Source organism: Furipterus horrens, unplaced genomic scaffold, assembly GCF_987537825.1.
Source record: "Furipterus horrens unplaced genomic scaffold, mFurHor1.1.pri manual_scaffold_5, whole genome shotgun sequence".
Classification (NCBI taxonomy): domain Eukaryota; kingdom Metazoa; phylum Chordata; class Mammalia; order Chiroptera; family Furipteridae; genus Furipterus; species Furipterus horrens.
In genome coordinates this window covers 78664146-78688869 of record NW_028327175.1, presented here as the reverse complement: position 1 = coordinate 78688869, position 24724 = coordinate 78664146, and the positions used below count along the sequence as shown (strand labels likewise).

The 24724-nt window shown below is 39.4% G+C and overlaps 1 protein-coding gene across 1 annotated transcript in view; it reads right to left on the bottom strand.

The window, feature by feature from the left end:
- YTHDC2 (YTH N6-methyladenosine RNA binding protein C2) overlaps positions 1 to 7990 on the bottom strand; it is a 70798-nt gene extending 62808 nt beyond the window's left edge. The window contains exons 1-2 of the mRNA XM_090276593.1: positions 7640 to 7990; positions 6423 to 6513 (exon numbers count right to left, since the gene is read on the bottom strand). Coding sequence (XP_090132719.1) covers positions 6423 to 6513; positions 7640 to 7808 — 260 coding nt within the window. The 5' untranslated portion in view covers positions 7809 to 7990. The remainder of the gene's footprint in view (positions 1 to 6422; positions 6514 to 7639) is intronic.
- Between the last annotated feature and the right edge of the window lie 16734 nt (positions 7991 to 24724).

Here is a 24724-nt window from a genome sequence, read left to right as displayed (position 1 = left end):
CACTGACATATAATAAAAAGATTAGTTAAGATTTTGGTAAAATATTCACACTTTCAATGTGAGGATGAAAACATTCAATACATCAGAGATTTGTCCCACTGGGTAAACCTACACACTGAGATCTCCTCATTATACTTTCATTCCAAAGTAACTGACACCATGCTTTGATAAAAAACCATGAGTCTCCTTTACAAAGCAAAATAACTAGAAATTAGCTACAATATGTGAAAAAGTCACTGGATAACTTAACTTCATATAAACTTTTTGAAAATAATAAAATGCAAGCCCCATATGCAATTTTTAATTAGAAAAATAAATGTATGAAAATTACAGATAAGAATATAATAACTTCTAACTTTAAAAGGTACAAGTAATCAATACATGCTATGATGAAGTACTGGCATTTCAATGTCTTCTTTTTTTGAAAGAAAAAATTATGTTATAACTAATCAAATTTGATGCAATTTTAATATTAATCAATTTACACAGCATGTTACTGAATATTTAAGATACTCAAATACAACCATATGAAACACTATTCCTCATTTTCCAAATCTGTAGACAGCTTAAAAGATCAGCTAAAGAGCCAAAATCTAAAATGACTACTTAAAAAGCTCATATCCACCAAGAAGCTAATGTCTCTTAAAAAAACAAACAAACATGAGTTTGATGCCTAGTAAATGCTTAATTTTGTTTCTCCTAAATTTATACTTCTGTTAGGCAGATAGATGAAAAGATCTAACTCCAAACCATTTTCTCCCCAATATGATAATATAAAATTGCAAATTTATTAAAGCTGACATCATAGTAATTTTCACTTTATGAATACCTAGAAATGAATAAACCAACCAGTTAACTTTGTCACTTAACACAGCTGCTTTCATGTCATGGGACACTATGTTTGTAGTAAATTTGTTCTTTCTGTGACTACTCACAGCTCCCAGGACATTGCTATGAACTCATTGTGAACATCAAAAATTAATTGAACATTAACTATGTTCAAATCCTGGCTCTGCCACTTGCTCTAGCTGTGTGATTTGGGAAAATTAACCTCTCCAAGCTTGAATTGCTTTATCTGCTATATAGATACCAGATGTTAATAACAGAACTAACCATATAAGATTATTGTGCAGATTAAATGATAATCTACTTAAAACACTTAGCACATGCCTGTTACAAAGAAGCCATAATAAATGTTAGCTGATGTTATTGTTATTGTATACCATAGGCTTTTTCTTTCAATGGCTGTCCAAAAATTCACTTGAGTTCATCACTTTTAACCCATCTTTCCTATATTAGCGAGGGGAAAATAGAAGAAGTGTAGCATGCAACCTTCCATGGCAAAAGGCCAGGAAGGCAGTAAATAACCCAAATCTGAGAAGGGGAACTTTCATGTAGGGTAGAACCTCCTGGTCAGAGTGAGTAGAGCACCTGGACACACATTAAGCAGCGACATCAGCAATAACAGGTTAAGAAACCTACACTTGGAAAACTTAGTTTCATATAGTTTCTACTTTATCTTTCCACAAGTTTTTAACAAAATTCATTTTGTAAATTTCATTTTTTTTCCAAGTTAGACTAAGAATAATAAAAAAGAAATTTTGTTTTGTTCAGAAAAGTCTGTTTTTAAAACCAAAACAAAGTGACCTAAGATGAGGGAAAAAGGAATTCTAAGGAGCTGATGTTTTTGGCATGGGAAAACTTGACTATAATTCCAAAAAAAAACTTTAGGATATACTAAATAACACAAAATACAGGTGTTATTCCAAAAATAGTATTTTCACCAAAAGATGAGCAAGTACTAAAAAAAATCAATTGCAAAGTAATTGCTCTTTAGGAGGAGACGAAAAAACAAAATCCAAAATACATGGCTTCATTTTGAAAGAAGGGAAATAAAATTTTAAAAAAGTGATGAGAAAAAAATTATAAATTACACAGTAAGCATAGAATCTTTTAAACCTTAGAAGCAGCTCAAAATAATCACAGACTCTTAACTAAAACAAAGAAATTAACTCCTTCATATTTTACATTTAAGAAAATGGGCCTTTCAAGTTTAAGGGACATGACCAAAGCTAGAGAATGAGGCAGTGAGAGACTAGGAGTAGAATCAAGGTTTCCTGATTCTTCCTCCATACCACGTTCTCCTGCAAATATGTATTAAGGAACAATAATAACAGGCACAAAATTTAAAAAGCAGAAAGACTAACTTTCTAAATTAATAAAGTTAATGCTAGGAGGTAAAAAAAAATTCTTTATTCAAAGGTGAACAGAAAACCCATGAAATATGTCAAGACACAAATTCTCATAAAAATGAAAGTAAAAGATTTAAGTACATTTAAAGTGATTTAGTTCTTTATATAAGTGAAATGAAGGAAAAACACCTGAAAATCACAAGGACCACTAGATAAACACTGTACTACACTTGCTCAAAGTTAAAAAGGGAAGGGGAAAAAGCCAGGAAATTTCATAAGAGGTACTGGGGAGTACTGTAGGCAGGGTGCCTTGCGTCCCTCAGCATCCGTTTTCCTTCTTTCTTGCTTCCTCTTCAGTGTTTCCTTATCCCCCCTTTCTTTGTCCTGATAACTTCTTTCTTGCTCTCTCCTTCCCTATATATTTCTCCATTCTAGCCCATCCCTTAAAAAAAAAAAAAACACAAGTAGACGTGGTCTATTCTAATGGAATGCTTTTCTAAGAGTAATTTCCAATTGTCATTTCTAAGTTAATTGTTCAGAATTCAAAACTCATTTAACCACAGAGATATTACAGCTGCAGAATTGTGCATTTATAACAGATGTTCACAACCTCTTATCTGCAACTCTGAAATCCAAACAGCACTGAAAATTTTTTTTGTAATTCTTCAGCAACTTCAACTGGCAACAAAACCTGATTAAATGGATGAGGCTATTTCTAGGCTTTATTTATCTTAGTGTGAATATTCATACATTCTCCAGTAGAAATATTAATGTGATTAAAGGTGATGTCTATACCTTATTAGATGTATTATGTAACATACTGTAAATATACCCTAATATCTTTCTAAAATCAGAAAAATCCATATCTCCAGGTGTTTTTGGATAAACGATTATGCCCCTGTATTCTACTTTTATTTCCAAGTGCAGTATTTCACCTATCCGGAGGCCTGTAATACAGGGGTGCTCAGGAACCTAGCCACTATTCTAGCACTGGCCTCAATTATGTACAAAATGCACATTCAGCTAAGCTAAATCCCCTGTCAGTAACGTATCACTGTGGTGGACATTCATATGCAAGACATACTACATCAGGACTTGCCACCAAGATGGAGGCACAAATACACGCACTATGTCTCACAACTAAGAATAAATTTATAACCACTTCAAAACTAAAAAAAAACAAAACCAGAAAATCCAAAAAACTGAAACTACAGGGAAGTTCAGCAAAGAAATAAAGAAGAAATAATCAACCAGAAAGGTAGGAGGGGCGAGCCCGGACAGAGAGAGGAGCGCAGCAGCAGCTACAGGGGCGGTGTTTGACAGCAGCATAGCTCGTGGGAGAGCGGCGGGAAGGCAAGCATGGCTAGCAGCAGCCATGATAAAAAACACAGTCATACCATTTAAACCTGAGAAAGGATCCCAGCCTCAAACCAGACCACGTAGCTTGTAGTTCCAGAGCCTGGGAAAATAGAGCCGCATTGCTTCTGACTGTGAAAGCAAGGGGGACCTGTAGCGGAGGAAGAAGCTATCAGTCTTGAAAATGAGGCAGCTTGCTTAGTATGGGAAGGGGGAGAAGTGCCTGGAAAAGTGGGGGCAGCTGCACTGTTCCCTCTCAGACCCCACTCCCATATACAGCGCCAAAATGCGGTGAAACGACCGCCAGCACTAACGAACACCTAAGGCTCCACCCCCTATAATGTAACAGGTGTGACAGCCCTACCCAAATCACAGAGGCAAACACAGAAAGATGAGGAGACAGAGAAGTGCGACCTAGAAGTGGGGGCAGATCAAGGTCCAATGACACAACTAAGAAACGAGCATGTAACACATCTAACGGATGAGGAGACAGGAAACTTAACAGATGAACAGTTTAAGGCATTGGTGATTCAGGTGCTCACAGACTTGACAGCAAAGATTAAATAGTACGGGGAAAGAATGAAGGCTATCCTGGCTGAAATGAAGGAAAATCCACATGAAACAAATGTTGAAGGAAAGGAAACCAGGGTTCAAATCAACAAATTGGAACACAGGGAAGAAATAATCAGCCAGTACAGAAGGAGGAAATGAGAATTTTAAAAAATGAAAAGAGGCTTAGAAACCTCTGGGGCAGCTATAAATGTGCCAGCATCTGAATTATAGGGTTGCCAGAGGTGAAAAGGGAGAGCAAGAAATTGAAAAATTATGTGAAAAAATAATGAAGGAAAACTTCCCAAATTTGGGAAAGGAAATGGACATACAGGTCCAGGAAGCACAGAGAGTCCCAAACAAACTAGAGCCAGGGAGGACCACACCAAGAGATTTCATAATCAAAATGCCAAAGGTTAAGGATAAAGAAAGAATCTTAAAAGCAGCAAGAGAGAAGAGAATTACCTACAAAGGAGTGCCTATAAGACTGTCAGCTGATTTCTCAAAAGAAACTTTGCAGGCAAGAAGGGACTGGCAAGAAGTATTCAAAGTGATGAGAAGCAAGGAGCTACAACCAAGACTACTCTATCCAGTAAAGGTATCATTCAGAATAGAAGGGCAGAGAAAGTGCTTCCCAGACAAGGTAAAGCTGAAGGAGTCATCATCACCAAACCATTATTATATGAAATGTAAAAGGGACTTATTTAAGAAAAAGAAGATCAACACTATTAACATTAAAATGAAAACAATATCACAACTATCAACAAGAAAAGCTAGGGAATGGAAACAAAGGCAAACTAAGCAGACAACCAGAGTGGGAACAGAATCATAGGTATGTGGAGCATGTGGGCGGAGGGCAGCTAGGAGGGGAAGGGGGAAGAGGGAGGGAAATGGTGCAGGAATTTTAAAAAATAGTAGGAGGGTCAGAATGGGACAGGGGGATGAGAAGAGCTTTATGCACAGGACCCATGGACATGGACTAAGGGGGGCACTGCTGAAGGGACGACCCATGGACATGGACTAAGGGGGGCACTGCTGAAGGGAGGGGGATTGCTAGGTAGAGGGGAGCAATGAGAAAAGAAATTGGGACAACTGTAACAGCATAATCAATGAAACATACAAAAAAAGTACTGTTAGAGAACCAAAATTTAAAAAAGACATACCTACATCAGCTAATTTCACCTTAGAACCTTCCTACTATTTACTTATTAATATATTTACTTAATAACATATTGCTTTCCTCCTCTGAACCTTAAAATTAGTATGCTTAAATGTTATCTTTTTCCTCTCTCTCAGTGGCTCTTAATTAGGGGCAATTTTGCTCCCTATGGAACACTCTGGCAATGTCAAGAGCCATTTTTGGTTGTCACAACTAAGGATGGAGGTGTTAGTGGTATCTATGGGCATAAGGTGTAAATATCTTACAATGCAGAAAACGGCCCTCCAAAATAAAGAGTTATCCAGTCCAAATAGAAATAGCTCTAGCCCTGGCTGGTGTGGCTCAATGGATTGAGCGCTGGCCTGCAAACCAAAAGGTCACTGGTTCGATTCCCAGTCAGGGCACATGCCTGGATTGGCAGCCAGGTCCCAGGTTGGGGGTGCATGAGAGGAAACCAATGATGTTTCCCTTCCTCTCTTTCTCCCTCCCTTCCCGTTTCTCTAAAAATAAATAAATAAAATATTTTTGAAAAATAGCACCAATACTGAGAATCCCTGCTATAGGTCAATCTCAAAATGAAAGAGTTCTACATAATTTTAGTGTTCTCCGATTTGGATGGTTCAAATGACCTTTCCCCAATATTGATCAGTAATTGTCAAAAATATGTACTGTTTTCTCCTATTCCATTTTATTTAATCTATTCTAATCATCATCACGGAAAATTTGAATTGGTAAGAAAGAAAACAACGTGTATTATAGAGCTCACCATTACAGTATAGTAACATTAAAAGACAGAAGTTCTGTAAATAATTATTCTTATTAACTTCTGTCCATTCTTAAAAAAAAAAAAAGATTTAGTTTCAATGAAATATGGAAATATTTTTCTCAAGCAATCAACTTCAACTTTTAAACTATTTTTTCTTATATCTTAAAGTTTAATTCCTTTTTTTTTTGGCCCCTAAGGAAAAATTTTTTAAAGGCAGGGGACTTAGGAGGAAAAGGAAAGAGCTGAGTGCTGAGTTTGGTACAGACATGAAACAGTCTATCTACATACTATATAATTAAGGATGTAAATCTAGAATAGTAATAACAATTTAAATGTAGTCAGAAACATTTCTCTATTTCGGTAAATAATTTTTTTTAAATAAGAAGAGCTATCAACTTACCCTTTACTTTTAGAGACCAAACCAAGAGACTGACTCAATCGATGAATAAAGGCTCGTTCAGTACTGGTCAAGGAAGAAGGAAATTCCATTTCTACAAGAAAAAAATAACCCACAAAGTATCATTTGGGGACAGGCAATTTTCTTTCAAGGTGCTTCAATACGCATACATAAATATAAAATATTTAAAAATCATATAAGCATATAATCAAATTTATTATCACATTTTATGTGAAAGTGGGTATTCAATAACTACTGAATGTCTACTACAGTTACGATATTGATAAAAATTAAATCTAAGTATGAAAAGGATTCTAATGATTCACCAGAGGCTAGTCATTTGCACTAGAATCCTGAGTTGGTATAAGTGATGAACATATTTTACTATTTTAACTTAGTCCTTACTTGCTTAATAAAAATGTCTGTTTCCTTCCATGATGAGGTATGCTCAAGTGTTATGAATGCTCAACATCAAACTCCATCGTCTTTGCGTTCAACACTGTAGAGATTTCCTGTTTCACTAGCTCACACTGGATTTGCTGTTATTTATTGCTGAAGCTGTACCTTCGTTTCAAGTAAGTTCAGGAGCACTCTGTCCAGGTCATTCCCAATTTTGGACTATAAGCTTCCAGGGTTAGGGGTCCCCTATTTAGGGCCAGCAAGTCGGAATAAGCCTAGGTCTGCACTGTGTGACCCAAGACAAGTAGCTCTCTAACCTTAAGATATGTGCAAGACGTTTCATATACCAACACGTTTAACTTTTTAATTTTTTTAAGTGTTTAGCGTGATGCTTCTAGGATTTAAACAAAGCACTACATATTGCCAGTGAATTTATTTGTTTAATTTCCTTTTGCTCTTACGTAGCTTAAATGTGACTCATGAAAGGCTACCACAACTTTCTTAAAAAAAAAAAAAAAACCATAGGGGCTTATCAATACTTAAACACTGTGGCTTAGCCGCGCAAAGCTGCCAAAACGTCTCTGCCTGGGGAAAACGAAACGCCTCCTGCCAGACAGCAACCTGACTTCCACCTCCCACGCCACACACGCGCCCCCACAGCCCTACTGCTCAGCAGGACGCCGTGAAGCTCCTCAAATCCCACCCCTGGGCTGCCGGCTGCGGCCTGGGTCTTCCCTCCCTCCCCTGAGGTAGCGTCTCCGCACCAGGCGTCGGGGTGTGGGGACGCGCGGCAGCGGGCGGGTCCATGACAGGAACCTCACCTTTCTGGTCCCCATATCGGAAGCGCTCCAGAGCGATATTGACTGCGATCTTCACCTCCTCGTCTATGCGTACGTCCTTTAGGCCCTTGGCCCGGGCGCCGCCACCGCCGCCGCCGCCGCAGCTGCCGGGAGCCGGCGGCCGCGGGGAGACGCTGCTAGGCCTGGACATGGCCCTGAGGAGATGGTCACCCCGCCGGGAAGCAGCCAGACCTGCGGGCTGACGTCCAACGATAGGGAGAGTGGACTTCGGAGGCCCTACCGGGACCTGACAGCTCCACGGACAGCCCGCGCTGGGCCAAAGTAACAGAAAGCCTCAGTCAGTCACCAACAAGCCGAGGAGGCGCCGCAGCTCTCCCGGCACGCCCGAGGAGCAAGCGTGCTGACGTCACCAAGGCGGCGGGCGCCCGTGATCTCAGCGCGCCGGCCTCCTTTGCCACCTGGTCGCTGCACCTCACTCTAACGCTCCCGACCAAGCTGATCCTTTTGGTCTTGTCCTGTCCCCTTCCACCCACTGCACCGAGGGGCTCTTACTCATCCCCTTATTTAGTCATTCGTTATGGTTTTGAATCCTTCATTCATTCATTCAGTAAGCACGGGTGGGCTCCTACTATGTGCCCTGCAAGCACTATGTACATCCAAGATATTCAATGGGGGCAGAGTTGCCAGATTTAGGGGAACTATTTTACCTGACAACCCCCTAAATGGAAGTGACAGACAACAAACAAGGAAATGATTAAATGATAGTTATAAGTACTATATGAGAGAATGGAATTAGGAACGTCGAATCCTTTAATTTAGGAGGTCAAGGAAGATTATGAGAATTTCCGGTTGCTTGTGTATGACTCCACTAACATAAACCTAATCCCAGCCATTCTAACTGCTTCCATTGTGGTTTTCCAGTGATCTGTGCCAGACTTCAACTAGAGTTATCTTTTTAATATAACCCAGGTAGAACGGCACTCCTATGTAAAGCACTCCAATAGCTCCTCATTGCAACTAATTTCTCTCTGTCCCTTAAACACCAAGTTCATTACGGTCAGGGGAACTTGGCAATTGCATCGATTCCTCCTGCACAAGGCAATTTTGCCATGAATACCTCTTTCTCATCATTTAAGGCAGAATTCCATCCCTTACCTAGACAGGCTCTACCACCATCAATCTGTTATTAACCACGGTTTGAAATTTTTTTGTTCATATATTATTTGCTCTTTCCACCAGAATATAAGGTCTTTAAGAGAAGGAACCTTGTTTACTTTGTTTGTCACTGTTTCATTGGCAGCTAGAACTGCATAGACACAATAAATATGTATTGTTTGGCCATATTTTAGAATCTAGAATTAGGTTTAATTTTCTCTAGACCCTCCAAAAACTTTCCTATATTTTTCTGAGCTCTTAATCTCTTTGGCTGGCTATTAGAAGGAGTTCAAGATAAGCAAAAATAAGTCCTATATTCTGGTTCCTCCATGGTTACCAGTGAATTGTGTAAACATTTGCTACTACCTTGATCTCTGTGTATCCTAATTTCCTTACGTGTGCAATAATAATGTTTGCCATCCATTAAGTGCCCAGAGGCACTGTCTATTTTTACAATCCTCACAAAACTATATGAAGTAGTAATATTACCTCATAATACAAATGAGGAAACAGGCTGGATGAAATTAAAACTCGCCGAAGGCCATGCTGCTTGTGATTAGTGAGGTAAACATGAGAACCAGGCCCAGCCTAACTTCATTAAAGGACAAAGATAGTAGATGCACCAAATACATTGTGATGAGACTGAAAACATTTCACATGGGGTCAGCCACATACTGCTTTCAATCTCACTTCACAACTTCTTTTTCTATTTTTTGTTGGCTTCATCGATTATTAGCGTTGTGGCTTGACTACTTACTTTGTCTGCTGAGCTTCAGGTTTCCTATCTGTAAATGGGTATATTTAATACTTACTTTATAGGATTGTTGTGAATATGACATAATATGTTAAGTATCAAACATTGATTTAATGTTGTACTTCTTTCCTTTCTTTTTATTTATTTATTTGTTTATTTTTAGAGAGCGGGGAAAGAAAGGAGAAAAGGAGGGATGGAAACATCAATGTGAGAGAGAAACATCCATCAGTTGTACCTCGTAGCACCCTGACCAGGGACTGAAACCGCAACCTAAATAAGTACCCTGATTGAGTATTGAACTGATAATCTTTTGCTTTGCAGAATGGTGCCCAACCAACTGAGCCACACCAGTCAGGATGCTTGCCTTTCTTCTTAGATAAATGCCTAAATGTTTGTATTCCTAGTACTTAGTAAGAATATGGAATATGTTCACTAAAATAAAAGAGAATAGTTGCCTAAAGTTACACAGTAGCAAGTTATAAGGTTAATCAGATTGTACATTATCTAATTTTTGCATACTCCTGGAAATTTCTGGGTTCTTAGGGTGAAACACTGCAATTTTACTTTTTACAAATGCTTCAGAGAAAAATTAAAACAAGGAAGATATGCAATATTTACAAGTGATTTCAAGTTGAGTGTCAGACCTAGTTTTAACCTTTATTTTTACCACTTTATAGTTGTGTGACCTTTTGCAAGAATTTAGCTTTCCTATGCTTTAACTTCCCCATCTATAAAATGTATATGATAAAAAACCTATATTCACAGCTTTATTATGGGAATGAAATTAGATTATATTACCTTTATGCAGATGAAGTACTTAGCATTCCTCTTTAGCATTTAGTACTAACTAAATTCTTTTAATGTTCATCCATAGCATTCAGTACTAATAAGATGCTTTTGGCTTTAAATAATGGAAAACCACGCAAAAAAAAAAAGGTCCCAATTAACACTTAAAATCTTATGTAGCAAGAAGGCTAGGGGTAAGGTGATCCCAGGGTTGATTATTTCAAGATTGTACACCAATGCCCTCAGTCACCCAGAACCTGTCCAGCTTATGATTTTGCCATCCTTTGATGTTCGCCACTCCTCTTTTGGTTGCAGCTCCATGTAAGCAACTCATCACACAGCACCAGACAAAGGCAAGAAAGATATGTGCCTCTGTCTGATTGTCCCTTTTTAACAAAGAGAAAACTTACCCAGAAGTCCCCAAAATAGACATCCTTAGGTATCCTAACCAGAACATGGCTAACTCAATAACCAGCAAAGAGGAATGGGATTACTATGAAAGGTGTGGCTGTTCCCAAAATAGATGGTCACCTGGAAAAGAGTGGACAAAATTGAGGTTCCCTTAGCAAGTAATAAGGGATGCTGAATGGCTGTTTGGTAGGCAACTAAGAATATTATGGTAGTCAACACTGATGTTCACCAAATATTTAGGGTTTTGTTTCTTTCCAAATATGTAATAGAATTGTCCTTTTGACCCCCTTACAGTTGGGTGGGAACATATGATTAATTCTGCCTAATGAGTAGTGAGATAAAGTGATATGTCACCTTTATGTTGACCTCACATTTCACTGTAATAAACAGCAAATAATTAGAAAAACATGTATAAGAAAGTGAGTTATCTTATTCCAATTGATTTTTATAAAACAAAAATGACAACACTGCTGAGAAAAAGTAAAGACTTAAATAAATGAGAAGATATACACGGTTCAGGGATTAGAAGGCTCAAAAGAGTTGAGATATCAATCCTCACATAAAAATCAACATAATTCCAATTTTAAAATCCCAGCACAATTTTTTTCTTAAGAAAAAACAAGGTGATGTTTATATGGAAATGCACTAGAATAGCTAAAATAACTTTGAAATAGAAAAGAGTTTGAGGGAAGAAAGAAGGGGTAGGGTTTAGTCGAGGAACTAGTATACGTGACCCATGGACATGGACAACATTGACTGTGGGAGCAGGGGGGGGGGCAGTGTAGAGCAACTAAGAAAAAATAGGGACAACTATAACTCAACAACAATTTAAAAATAAACATTTTAAAAAGTTTGAGGACTAGCACTATTGGTCTTAAAGACATTATAGAGCTACAGTAGTCCCTCTCTATATCGCAGCCTCATTGTATCGCGGGGTTTTTAAAAATACAGTGATCCCTCGCTTATCACAGGTATTATGTTCTAGACCCCCCGCGATAGGTGAAAATCCGTGAAGTAGGAACCTTACATTTATTTTACTATTTACTGTACTGTACCGCAAAATCCTGCGATATAGCGAAAAATCTGCGATAAATAATTAAATATAACATATTTTTAAATCCCACGATACAATGAGGCCGCGATAAGTGAACCGCGATATAGAGAGGGACTACTGTATTATATTTAATTATTTACTGCAGGTTTTTCGCTCTATTGTGGGATTTTGTGGTACTGTACAGTAAATACTAAAATAAATGTAAGGTTCCTACTTCGCGGATTTTCACCTATTGCGGGGGGTGGTCTAGAACATAATACCCACGGTAAGTGAGAGATCACAACAACAAAGTGTGATACTGACATAAAGATAGACTATAGATTATTGGTACAGAATAGAGAGAATATTGATAGACATATATAATTATATGTACATCAAAAATGTCAAAAGGAATTACTTAAGAAAAAGAAGATCAAAACTATGAACATGAAAATGACAACAAACTCACAACTATCAGCTGAATCTAAAAAATAAAAACAAAATCCAATGAAGCAAACCAGAATAAGAACAGAATCATAGGTATGGGGAGGGTTATCAGCTGGGAGGGAGAAGGGGGAGAAATGGGGAAATGGTGCAGAGGTTGAGAAGCATAATTGGTTGGTACAAAATAGACAGGGGGGAGTTAAGAATAATATAGGAGAGGGTGAAGCCAAAGAACTTATATGCACGACCCATGGACATGAACTAAGGGAAGTGGGATTGCTGGAGGGAAGGGGGTACTGGGCAGAGGGGAGCAAAGGGAAATAATATTGGGACTACTGTAACAACATAACCAATAAAATATGCTTTAAAAAAAAAGACTTATGAAGATGTGCAAACAAAATAGACTTGCTCACCTACCTCAGCAGAAGGATCTCATGATTAGATTAGGTTATAGTTAAGGCCTAGCTTTTATTTCAGGTGGTGAGTTTATGGAGACTTATTACATTGTTAAAACCATCTAACTAGCTGGTGAATCACAAGAGGGTCCTGCAGGAACCAACAGTGAAAAATCAAGGATTATGACCCATTCAGTGCCATGCACCTGTGGGTCAAAGAGAAGATAAAAAGCAGCTGCCTGGCTACAGTGAGGATTGAAGGAGTCAAACTCCTGTCCTGCCTCTTCTCTGCCTCTCCTGCTGCCTGACTTCTTCCATTCAGAGGCCCACTCTTTGGCTTTTCTTGAAGCCACTCTGGCAAACATTTCTGACAGAGATCTGAGATGATGGGTTGCTAAATTTCTGGGAAGGGGAGTTGCTGAAGGTCACAGGTATCAGGGACGATGGACAGGGAAGTGTGGGTGCATCTATCCCCAGCTTGACTCAGCCCCTGGCTACCTATACCTGTGGTGGCCAGGCCAAGCACAGACCATGGGAAGGCACTGGCCCTTTCCTTTTTGTTGGGGTTGCTGGCTGGGTCAGGCCTGTCCGCTCTGTTGATTCAGTCTGTGCAGAGCCCTGACTCATGGATCCAGCCCAACCAGTGTTCGACTTAGAGCACACCTGGGATACAATGGAGGGGCAGGAATGCCTGAACCCACAGAGCCCAGGAGGGCCCTAGCTAAAGGAGGTGGGCATGCAGGAGGATGCCTGGAAAACACTTGCCAATGAGCTCAGAGTCATTTTTCCTTGCCTCTCAGGAAAAAAAAAATGCATATTTTGTTAATATTTTGTATATGTCTCTACTTACCTATCTACATAGTAATCAGTTTAAATGTATGTTAAGAGGTTAGCCACAAGGTGGTACTACAAAGCTATCTTTTTTGCTTTAGATCCTACATCATGAATGTCACTGATCTTAACATACAACTGTGAACTACTGAATAACAGCAGAAATCATCCTAATGGTTGAGATGGCAGCAACTGGGTTCATGTGGGGCAGTGCTTATATTTAAAAATCATAAAAATAGACTTTCTCTGGAGATGTTATGAACTAGTTCATAGTCTTCCTCTTTTTCTTACCCACTATCATGTCATTATAGAATATTCTGATCATTACCCAAAACATCAAACCCTAATATATTCAGCACTAATAAAGAAAAATGTAAATAGACATGGTCTCTTAAGTCTTAGAGTTTAATTTTTAATTGACTATTTTTATAGATGTGCCTCAACAACATCTGGAACCCCTTAAACCACCTCCCAAACAGTACATCCCAGCTCCCAAATGTGAACACAATAGGTCAGCAAATGTATTGTGCAACTTATTGAGCACTTGTTATCATGGTGGGCATGACTGAGGAAAGGAAGAAATTCACCTTCTCCAGACAGTCTTGGCTAGGTTTGTTTATTTATCGTTTGTTTGTTTTGTAGGTATAACTTTAAAAAGACACAGTAAAAGGGGAAGGAGAGATTTGGAAAATAACTTACAAGGAAGAACTTTTGAAACAAATGGGTGGTATAGAAGAGAAAGTACCATGTCATGGCCCTGAAGACCACTCCCTGGGAATATGGAGAAGCAGGTTGAAGGAAGCAAGAAAGAAAGCAGTGACCTGAGATAATCAAGGTGAGGCTAGTTTATAATCTAGTAGAAAAGGAAATTTATTTTACTGGGAAGTAGAACCACTACATGGCTTGAAAGATAAAAATTATATAAATATGTCAGCTGGCATAAGTCCTTGTAGAATTGTAAGGATATTATGTGGTTAGAATTCAGTCAAGAGTAGGCTGTAAAAATCAAGTGTAGAAATGATGACACTTGAAGGATTTAACAATGAAAAAAAAAATCAGATGAGAATCTATGACAGGTTGGGAGAATAAATGCTCCTAGGTCTCTCACTCAGGAGACTGTTACAAAGAATTTGGATATGAAGAGGGAGAGTCTGTCTATTGGTGGAACCTGCTTCTGGGAACCCCTTCTTGGGCTGCTCTGAAGAGAAGAAAACATCAAAAACCTACTGAAAGAAAAAAGGTTTATCACTGAATATTTTATGTTTTCATTTTATTAAAGAATCCAGTTTTTAAAACTTAGGCCACATTTACATTTACATGTAGTTGAAGAAGGATTAGATACATTTGTCAATAGCTTGATAGTTTATAACCCATAAAACAATGAGTTTATTTTCTCTATGGCATACTTAGTACTTTGTAAATAGAACTCTTTGTCTTTTGCTGAAATTTTTCTTTAAAATCTTCACAAGCAAAATTCTGGTAGTCACTGAATCTGGGTGATGAATAAATATATGGATTTTCTTTGTACCAGCATGTTTGAAAAAGTTGACAATTTTTTAAAAAATCATTGATAATCTTTTCAGCTCTACCACATATCAAGTTAGCAAAGCTACTTCACATGTGGAACAGGTTAAAAGAGAAGTGTGTTATTTTTAGAAAATGCAATCACCTTGTTGAGAGGTGGCATCCGAAAGTAGTCAACTTCATCCAAAAGTATTCAACTTGAGCAATAGCGCCAGAGGAAGGACCAGCCTGGTGACCTCTGGGAGAGAAATAAGTTTTAAGAATAATCTCTTGCCAGATGTTTTGGGAACATTTCTTTCATGTCTACTTTGGCAAACTGTCTCTTGGCTAATGCCAGAAGGGATTTAAAAACATTGTATTAGTCAGCTTGAGCTGCCATGACCAAATACCACAGAGTGGGTGGCTCAAACAAGAAATTTATATTCTCACAGTGCTGGATGCTGAAAAGTCCAACATCAAGATCAAACAGGATCTGGTTCTGGTGAGAGCTCTCTTCTTGGTTACAGGTAGCCACGTTCTTGTTGTGTGTTCACATGGCCTTTTCTTGGTGTGTGAATATAGATCAAGACAGAGCAGGCCCTTTCATGTCTCCTCTTATGAGGGCACTAATCCCACTATGAGCATTATTAGCCTCATTAACCCTAATTACTTCCCATAGATCCCATCTCCAAATACCATCGCATTGGGGGTAAGGGCTTCAACATGTAAATTTGGGGGTGTGGGGAAATAAAAGCATTTGGTTCATAAAAGAGATGTAAGGGACTTCACAGTTATATGTTAAAACTCGTGTGGTCCATCACTTAGTGCAGTAGAGCCCAAAAAAGTGCACCGAGTTCACACAGGTGCCTTTGTTCTCTTCTTTAGCCTTTCCTTTTCTTCTGTCCAAAAGACCTATCTAATGGGCTATTTCCATAAAGTTTTTAATCAGTGCTAAGTACTGAACAGCTGTCCAGGGACATTTTAATAAGTGAGTCTTAAAGAACCTTCAAAATGCAAAGAAATCTCTTCTAGTCTAATTTCAGGAAATCCTACAGCTACTGAGAAGTTAGCAAACTTGGGACTGCATCTCATTATGCTGTAAATCACCACATAGAAGTAGTTACTACTCTCTCTGCTTGTGAGACTGACTCTTGTTGAGAATTAGGTAATGCATGAGCAGAGAAAGATTCTTTCTTATTGATAATTAGCCAATGTAGTGAGTGAGACTTTAACTATGGCAAATAAATCATGAAACTTTGAAAATAAAAGGAAGCTTTGGAATTCAACCAGACCATTTTACAGACAATGAAACAGAAGTATAGCTTACTTGGGTGGATTGTCAAGTACTGTATAGTTTCTTGAAGACTCATGATTAGAATACCTTTTTACCATGCCATGTTACATCAATGCTCCAGTTCTGCCTCATATCATTAGACATCAAGATCAGCCTCTGGCTTCACACTCTCCCCCTGGACTTGTTAATGAGGAGGTGAATGAGGGGGTCCATTTCCTCACCAGCAAGACTTTAAATCTTAGCCCTGAGCAAGTAATTCTACAGGTTTCATGCTGAGTCGGACCTCAGAGATTAGTTTGTGGCTTCCTGTTAAAGCAAACCACACATGTTGAATTGCCAGCTGTTTCCACCCTGACTTTTCTCTTCATAATTCACAACATCAGGCATTTTCTGGGTAGGTACAGGTCTTATCGCCACCTTCATTATCAATGCAAAACTGAAATAACAAGCACAAGCCTCTTATTATTGTACCTTCACAGGCTTCTGGAATGTTCTGACAGATTTCCTAGAGAAATCTGTGGAGTCAATGGATAAATACTGAATTTAATAAATATTTTAGACACAAATCCACCATCCACCATCTTTCTTAGATCCCTTCGAGTTGATTGCCCTGTGTAACTATGGGAGACATGCCTCTCCTGGAAAGCTTCCTCTATCTCAACTTCAGGACTTGGCTGTTGGGAGCAACCAAGCATGTGGAAACCATGTAACTCAGACATTGCTTCCATATTGGTTTGAGATTATGGAAGAAAAGGTAATATCAGCCCTTAGGTGGATTAATAACAAAGATTGTTAAAGGCATTATTTAAATATTGTAGAAATTTTCAAGTACAAACAGAATAGTATGATAAACCATCATATACCCATCACCCAGCTTCAACAATCTGCCATTTCTCATCCATCTGTACCTTCACACACTTACCATTTTAGGTCAATTATTATCTTTAAAAAAAAAATTATTCCTCACAGTTCTGGAGGCAAAAAGTCCAAAAATAAGGCACCAGCATGATTGCTTTCTCTCTTTCTCTGGTAAGGGCCCTCTTCCTGGTTCATAGTTTGTCACTTCTCACAGCATTCTCACATGGTGGAAGGGGCCTATTGTTTTTTTTTAACTGTATAGTTTTTAGCTATATAATTTGGAAATGGATACACCGGTGTAAACCACACCTCTGTTATCTCTTTTTGAGTACACTTAAAATAGGTTAATTGGTAGATAAGGAAATAGCCTACACATTTTTCAAATCATAAAGCATCATTGTGGATATTCCTCATTTGGGAAATTCTTCCCTTTAGCCTCCCCTCCTCCCACTTCAACACTGCAGGATCAACCCTTCTTCCACTACTTTGCTTCTGACACTGTTTGCCTCTACACATCAGCTCCAGATTTCTGCCTAGCAACTTAGATTTGAGGATCCAAATGCGATTTCCAGTAATTTCTTCATTGGTTTCACTCATCTCAGATAAGAAGTTTGCTCCAACCCCATCCCAGAACCCAGCAGCCTAGTTCATTCTTGACTTCTTCTCCTGGTAGGAGAAAGAAATGGAGCAGTCAAGTCTTCTTGGCTCAACCCAGGCACCTTCTAGAACTGTGAAGAGTCATGGGAGAAAGAAAAATAAAATACAATTTTCCCTGATTACCCCAATGAAATTGAGAAGATTAAGAGAAATGCCTCAAGCCACTCTTGAGAGCGAGAGAAAGAGAGAGAGAGAGAGAGAGAGAGAGAGAGAGAGAGAGAGAGAGAGAGAGAGAGAGAGAGAGAGAGAGAGAGAAGAAAGAAAGGAGAAAGAAAGAAATGGAGAGAAAGAAATGGAAAGAAAGAAATGGGAAGAGAATGGAAGGGAAGGGAAGGAAAAGAGAGAAGGAAAGGAAAGGAAAGGAAAGGAAAGGAAAGGAAAGGAAAGGAAAGGAAAGGAAAGGAAATGGAAGGGAAGGGAAGGAAAGGGAAGTGAAGGGAAGGGAAGGGAAGGAAGGCTTCTGGGCTGAGTGAGAGGGTAATTGTTCTTGCTATAAGTATCTTCTCCCTAAGACAATGTATTTCAGTCAGACACACACACTTAAAAATATATATATTATATTCTGGAAAAAAGCCCATACATATGCACAAATGAAAAAGTTTTCTGAAACAATATGTAAGACTACTAGGTTAAATACATTCAGATATTTTCATTTTATATTTCTTGAATTTTTTTTTTTTTAAACTGGTCACCATACACTAAAATGATTTTTCAACCCATTGATGGATTGCAGCCTATAGTTTGAAAACCACTGCCCTAAGGGCATTGCTTAAAATGTTGGGCTGGAACTCCTCTTCAGGGCCCTTGGCCTCACTATTTCCTTCCCTGCCGGCCAGTTTGATTCTTCACAAAGTAGGGTTGCTCCTCTTCAATCCAGGATACCTATGCTCCTTACAAATGATGGTGTTTAGCTAGGGATTATTTAAAGCCAACCAGCACTGATCCCCTGCCAGATGGAAGTCTCCTCTTCACAGCCCACAAACCCACCATAGCTGGGGTGGAGGTAACTGGAAAGCCAGCCATCATCTGAGGTAATAAGAGAGTGATGATGATGCAGAGCCATGCACACACTCAGCCATGCACACAACCATGCCCCAACATTTCCTATTCGGTTTCCATACCCATCAGTTACAAGAAGAAATGCAAGCCTTTTGTATAAGAGGTGTTGTGTATGCAAAGAAAATGTAGGCCCTTTCTCTAGAGGGTTGAATCTAACTACTGTGTAGCCAACTTCCGATATCTGAACAAGAAAGAAAGATAGAAAATGTTTTAAAAGAGAAAGGCTGATGATATCAGATATCCAACAATAAAGATACTGGAAATATCCTGATATACACCCTGATCCAGTTTTATAATAAATATTGTAATAGCGAACTTTCACAAGGCTCTTCCTAGTGATCCATATAATGTTCTTTGCATGAATTATGTTCTTGAATTTTATAAATTCCTATGAAATAAGTAATTCTACAACTCCCATTTTATAGAAGAGGAAACCAAAACTCAGAGAGATTAATTTGTCTAAGATTACCCAGAAAGTAATCAACATAGACAAGATTTGAACTCAGTCTATCTGATTGTGTGTGGATACGAAGATGTGCCACCCAATTCTCTTACAAGAAAGAACTTGTTCCTCCAGCTGCTGGGAACATCCTCAATATCAACCTTCAGCTGTCAAACCATTCAGAGATTGACTCAGCTTCAAAGAAACTCCTTGGCTAGAGACACAAGCTTCTCAGAGCAGCTTATACCCAGTAACTGATTGAAGTAGAGACCAAAGTGGAGAACTAAGGCCTGGCCATGGCAGGCCAAAAGAGGATTGTAAAAGATCATTTTGGCTCCAGAGCTCCCTATCAGGCAACTAAGACTCCCAGCAGATCTATAGCAAGTTGTACTTCCCCTCTGCCCAATCTTGCTCACAACCCACCCCCCAATCCTTTCCAGCACACTCCTTAATAGATAGCTTGCACAACAAATTCTGTCTCTGGGTACTCTTCCCTGAGAACCAAAACTGTAGCAAAGGAGAATCCTCCCAATGGGCAGAGCTTCAATTGATCATCCACTTTGTATAGAGAAAAATGGCCCAAAGTTAGACTATATATAGACTCACAGGTAGTAGCAAATGGCCTAGCCAGCTGGTCAGGAGCACGGAAAAAGGAAGAATGGAAAAACAAGGAGACAGAAAGGACTGGGTAGAGATACGTGAGTGGACATAGAGCAATGGATGAAAAATGGGAAGACCTTTCTATCACATATTAAATTACACCAAAGGCATGGAAGAGGCATGCAAGCAGACAGAATGACTTGGCCAGATGATGCCAGGCAGCAGCCCCTGTTATCAGCTACCCCAGAAATGGAGGCTACACATGGACCCAACATCGTGGGCACCCATTTAACAAGGCTGATATTGCTCCTACTGCTATCAGATGTCCAACCTGCGATTAACAGAGGCTAATGCTGAGCCCCCAATATGGTGAGGAGCCTGACTAACCATCTGATGGCAAGTTGACTACATAGGACCACTTCTATTCTGAAAGGGCCAGTGATACATGCTCACACTAGACATTTATTCCTGGTGTGAGTTTGCCTTTGCTACTTGCAGGGCATCAGCCAGTGTTCTTGTGCAAGGGCTTATAGAGTATTTGCTATTGATTGTGTCAAATCAGGTAACCCATATCAGATCCACTGGTCACATCACATACTGCACCACCCAGACGCTGCTGGAAAGAGAAGTAGAACAGTCTCCTGGAAGCACAGCTGAAGTGCCAGCTTGAAGGTGGTATGCTTTGAATCACAGACTTCACATAGTGCTACATCCCTAGTAGCAGGAGGGCTACATGATTTAGAAACCAAGCAGTGGAAGTAAAAGTAATCAAACATACCTTGACCCCCAACCACCATTATCCTTTGAGGAAATTTGTGCCTGTCTCCAAAGCTCTCCCCTCGACAGGTTTTGAAATCCTTTTATCCAATTAAAACATCTTCCACCAAGGGGTATAGATAATAGCAGACAAAAAAGAAAAGCCCCTATCACCACTGTGGCAATTGACCTTAATCATCAAGAAAAGTCAGAGCTACAGTTACATAATAGGAACAAAAATGAGTAATTTTAGCACACAGGTGATTTATTTGGGCACTTCTTTGTACTCCCTTGTCCAGTGGTAACAGTAAATGAACAAGTGTAGCAATCAGAGATGAGCATCTGGGTTGTGCCACTAAAGAAGCAGCCTAGGCCAGCTCTGGAAGGGTGAGGGGGCCTAGACTTGTAAGTGGAAGAGGGGGACAATGAGTAGAATTTGGGACCCTATGACCTGCAAAAGTGTTGGGCATTATCCTTTTTTCTCTTCTGAGATTACCCCAGAAAGAGAGGTCCATGAGAATCCAGGAGGAGATGCTCCCCAAACATGTAAGAGGAAGTAAATCCGATGTCTCAAAGAGTGATCTGTGATGAACATGGAGATGTACCACCCAGTCTTCCCTTCAAGAGAGGACCTGTTGCCCAGCTTCTAAGGAAGCCATCAGAAGACAGCCTTCAGCTATTTCTCTATCAGGAATTGACTCTGCTACAGAGTTACCTTGCCAAGGTCACAACCTTCCTGGGTTGTGGATCCAAAAGAATATTGCTCTACATCCAATGGCTGATTGAGACAGAGGTATAAAGTCCCAGCCATTTGATTTTGTTACGGGACAACCTTATGAACTATGTGGTAGCAGAATAATACCCCCACCTACAGATAGGTATATCATAAACCCTGGAAACTTTGAATACGTTATGTTAATGGCAAGAGGGAATTAAGGTAACATATAGAATTATGGTTGCTAATCAACTGAGCTGAAAATAAAGAGATGATCCTGGGTTATCTAGATGAGCTCAGTAGAATCATGGGGCTCCTTTAAAGTAAAAGGGAGGCAGATAAAGGCATCAAGTTAGAGAGATTTCAAAATGCTATTCATCTGGCTTTCAGAGAAGGAAAACTCTGATTCCAAAAAACCTCCGCTGCCTTGCGGCATACCTCTTCAGGGGAAAGGCTAAGGGAGTAAACCCCGACAGAAAATCCGGAGCCGGAGTCCCTAAGGCGGTTTGACGTTGTAGTCAACACCGGCAACTCCTGCGGCGCACCTGAAGCCAAGCTGTATTGACTCCGTCTTTCCCTTGGACCCTTCAGCTGCGAAGAGAGGGGGGGTCCGCTGCATGGGCAACAGCGGACCCTCCATATCACCCTGCCCAGGCTCTGTAGCTTCAGCTTCACTGGAGAGGACACTCCAGTGTCATCGCAAGATTTCAACACGGGAGGAGACAGATACCGTGTCACTCCCGAGTCGGACTGCACAGCCATTCTCGGCGGTGCAGATGGACTCTTAAGAAGCTACACCATAGTCTCTCGAGACGGACGGCTGCCGACGATTCATCTGGCTTTGAAGATAGAGGAAGAAGCCAAGAGTCAAGGAATGCAGACAACTTCTAGAAGGTGGAAAAGGCAAGCAAATGAATTCTCTGCTAGATCCTCCAGACGGAAAATGGTCTTGCTGAAACACTGATTTTAGCTTAGTGAGATACATTTCTTATTTCTGACCTCCAAGACTGTAAGATAATACAACTAGGTTGTTTTAACCCACTAATTTTGTGGTAATTTGTTCCAACAGCATTAGGGAATGAATACAGGTCATTTTTGCTGCAGAGATATTGTGAGATGGATCAGACAAGTGTGCTCCAGCGCCTGTGTCACAGCAGGACTTCTGCACTATCCTGCTACCTTCACCTCCTTCCCCCACATGTTGAGCACTTAAGGGCACTCCCTAGAAGCATCCTGCAAATGACACTTTGTCTTAGAATCTGCTTCTCACAGAACCCAACCTAGGACAGATTATAAAACCTTATGATGACTTCTTATGATAATAAATATATAAGTAACAAACATACAAATATAAAGTTTATCATTGTTATCCCTTTTCAGTATTTCTCAAATAGTATAAGGCTTAATATGAACAACACTGGCCCAGACATTAAGACAATATGAAGTAAATGTGAAGAAAATGGGTCCAACAGGTTGATATGAGTTTAATTCCTGCTCTTTACTTGGTGCATTACTCTAAACTTTTCAGATCTAATTTCCCTCTCTCGCCACCCCCATCCCATAAATAAGAATGATAAATACCTTCCACTAGATAGTATTAAGATAAAATATTTAATCATTTAAATCAGTATTTACTGATTTGCAATAATGGCTCAATAGAAGTTAGTTGAGCTTACTCAACTCTACCTCACTGTTTTCTCTCAGAGAAATAACCTCATTTAATAAAAAATAAAGGATATCATGTGGGAGACTGGCAAAATAGTATCAAATTATATGATTCTGTTCTCAAAATGTGTGCTTCAAGCCGAGAGCTCTGGAAGATCAGGGCGACCTGGGAAGGTTGAAGAAAGGCTTCTTGAGGGATATGGGAACTTAGCTGAGCTCATAAAAACACCAGAGAGAGAGAGAGAGAAGTGGACAGAGGTGTCCTCGCCCCAACTCTAGCATGTAGTCCTAGTTCAGATAAACACAACTTGGAGGGGTAAATATCAGATAATCAAGTTTGCACAGTGCTGCAATTGTTTTGTTTTAACTGGTAATGCATACAGTGTATTTTGATACATATTACATAAATATGAAGTGTTACTATAACCAAGAGGAACCTGAGAAGAAAAAAAAAGGGGATAAGGACAACAATGTTTAGCTATGTGCTAGTCTTATCAGGTCTATTTAGAAAACCTTTGAAATTATAGCATAACCAATACTGTTAGATTTATGGCAATGGGTATTGCTCTCATTTCAAGCTCCTGCTTTCCATTTATCATCTTTATATTCATATGGCATCTCTATTTTCAATGTCTTACAAACTTCTTTTAGTAACCATTTTTTAGCTGAAATTTCACATGCTTCATATCGGCTCAGAAGCAAATTCTCTTCTGGAAGTTTGAACCTATCTGTTCAGCCATTTTTGAGTTTCTCAAGCATGAGCAAATGTTTAGGAAATTTGTCAAGATTCACTTTTTGCATGTTCAGATTTAATTCAAGATGGTTTAAAGTTAAACCTCCAGAGCCACCAGACACATATTCTCTCAGGAGAAAAGCATTCTTTGCTTTGAGATATAATTGGTTGAGGTTTATACTCCACTTTCTGTATATACGGAGTGTGGTGATGAAGAGATCTACTCAAATCCTGGAAAAGCTTTTGGAATCCCAGACCATCATGTTTTATTTTTTTTTTTTTTAATGCTTTTTTTTCCCCCTCTACACACCACTGATGCTCTAGGAGGATCTGAGGGAAAACACTTGTCTGGCTGTACTAACAGACAATAATACAAGTTTTATTCTATGAAAAGTTAGAAAATAAAGGATTATATTAATTATTTTTAGGAACTTGGGCACTGGTTCTTCTACTATAGATAGAAATATTTATGTTGCTGGTAGACTCTATTAAGCAAATATTGGATTATTGACAAAGTTTTACTAAGATGACATACTGTAAGTGTGCTAAAATACTAAGAACTTACAGAATGAAAAAAGAAACTAAAATAGGAATAGGTGGATGGGGTGGAGAGACAAGACTGCAGGGCAGAGAAATCTTTATGACCTAGCAGATGGTCCCAAGACATGTGGATGTGTTCCAATTATCTATTACTGCATGACGAAACACCTCAAAATCTAGTGGTTTAAAACAACAATTATCCTTTTATTATCACCATATCTTTGGTGGTTGGCTGAGCTCAGCTGTCAGTTTTTGCTCATGCAGTTGCAGCATGTAGGGCTAGCGCCCTCTCAAGCCTTAACTCATTCACTCATCCAGTTCCTGGGCTGGGAAAGGTCAAACACCTCAGGCTCCTTGGGCACATCTTTCTGTGTTTGTGCCTCTTCTCTCCAGCATAGCAGATTCAGGGTGGCCAGACTTCTTCCAGGGAAGTTCTGGACTTCAGAGGTCTGTGTACCAAGTGAGAGAGCCAGGT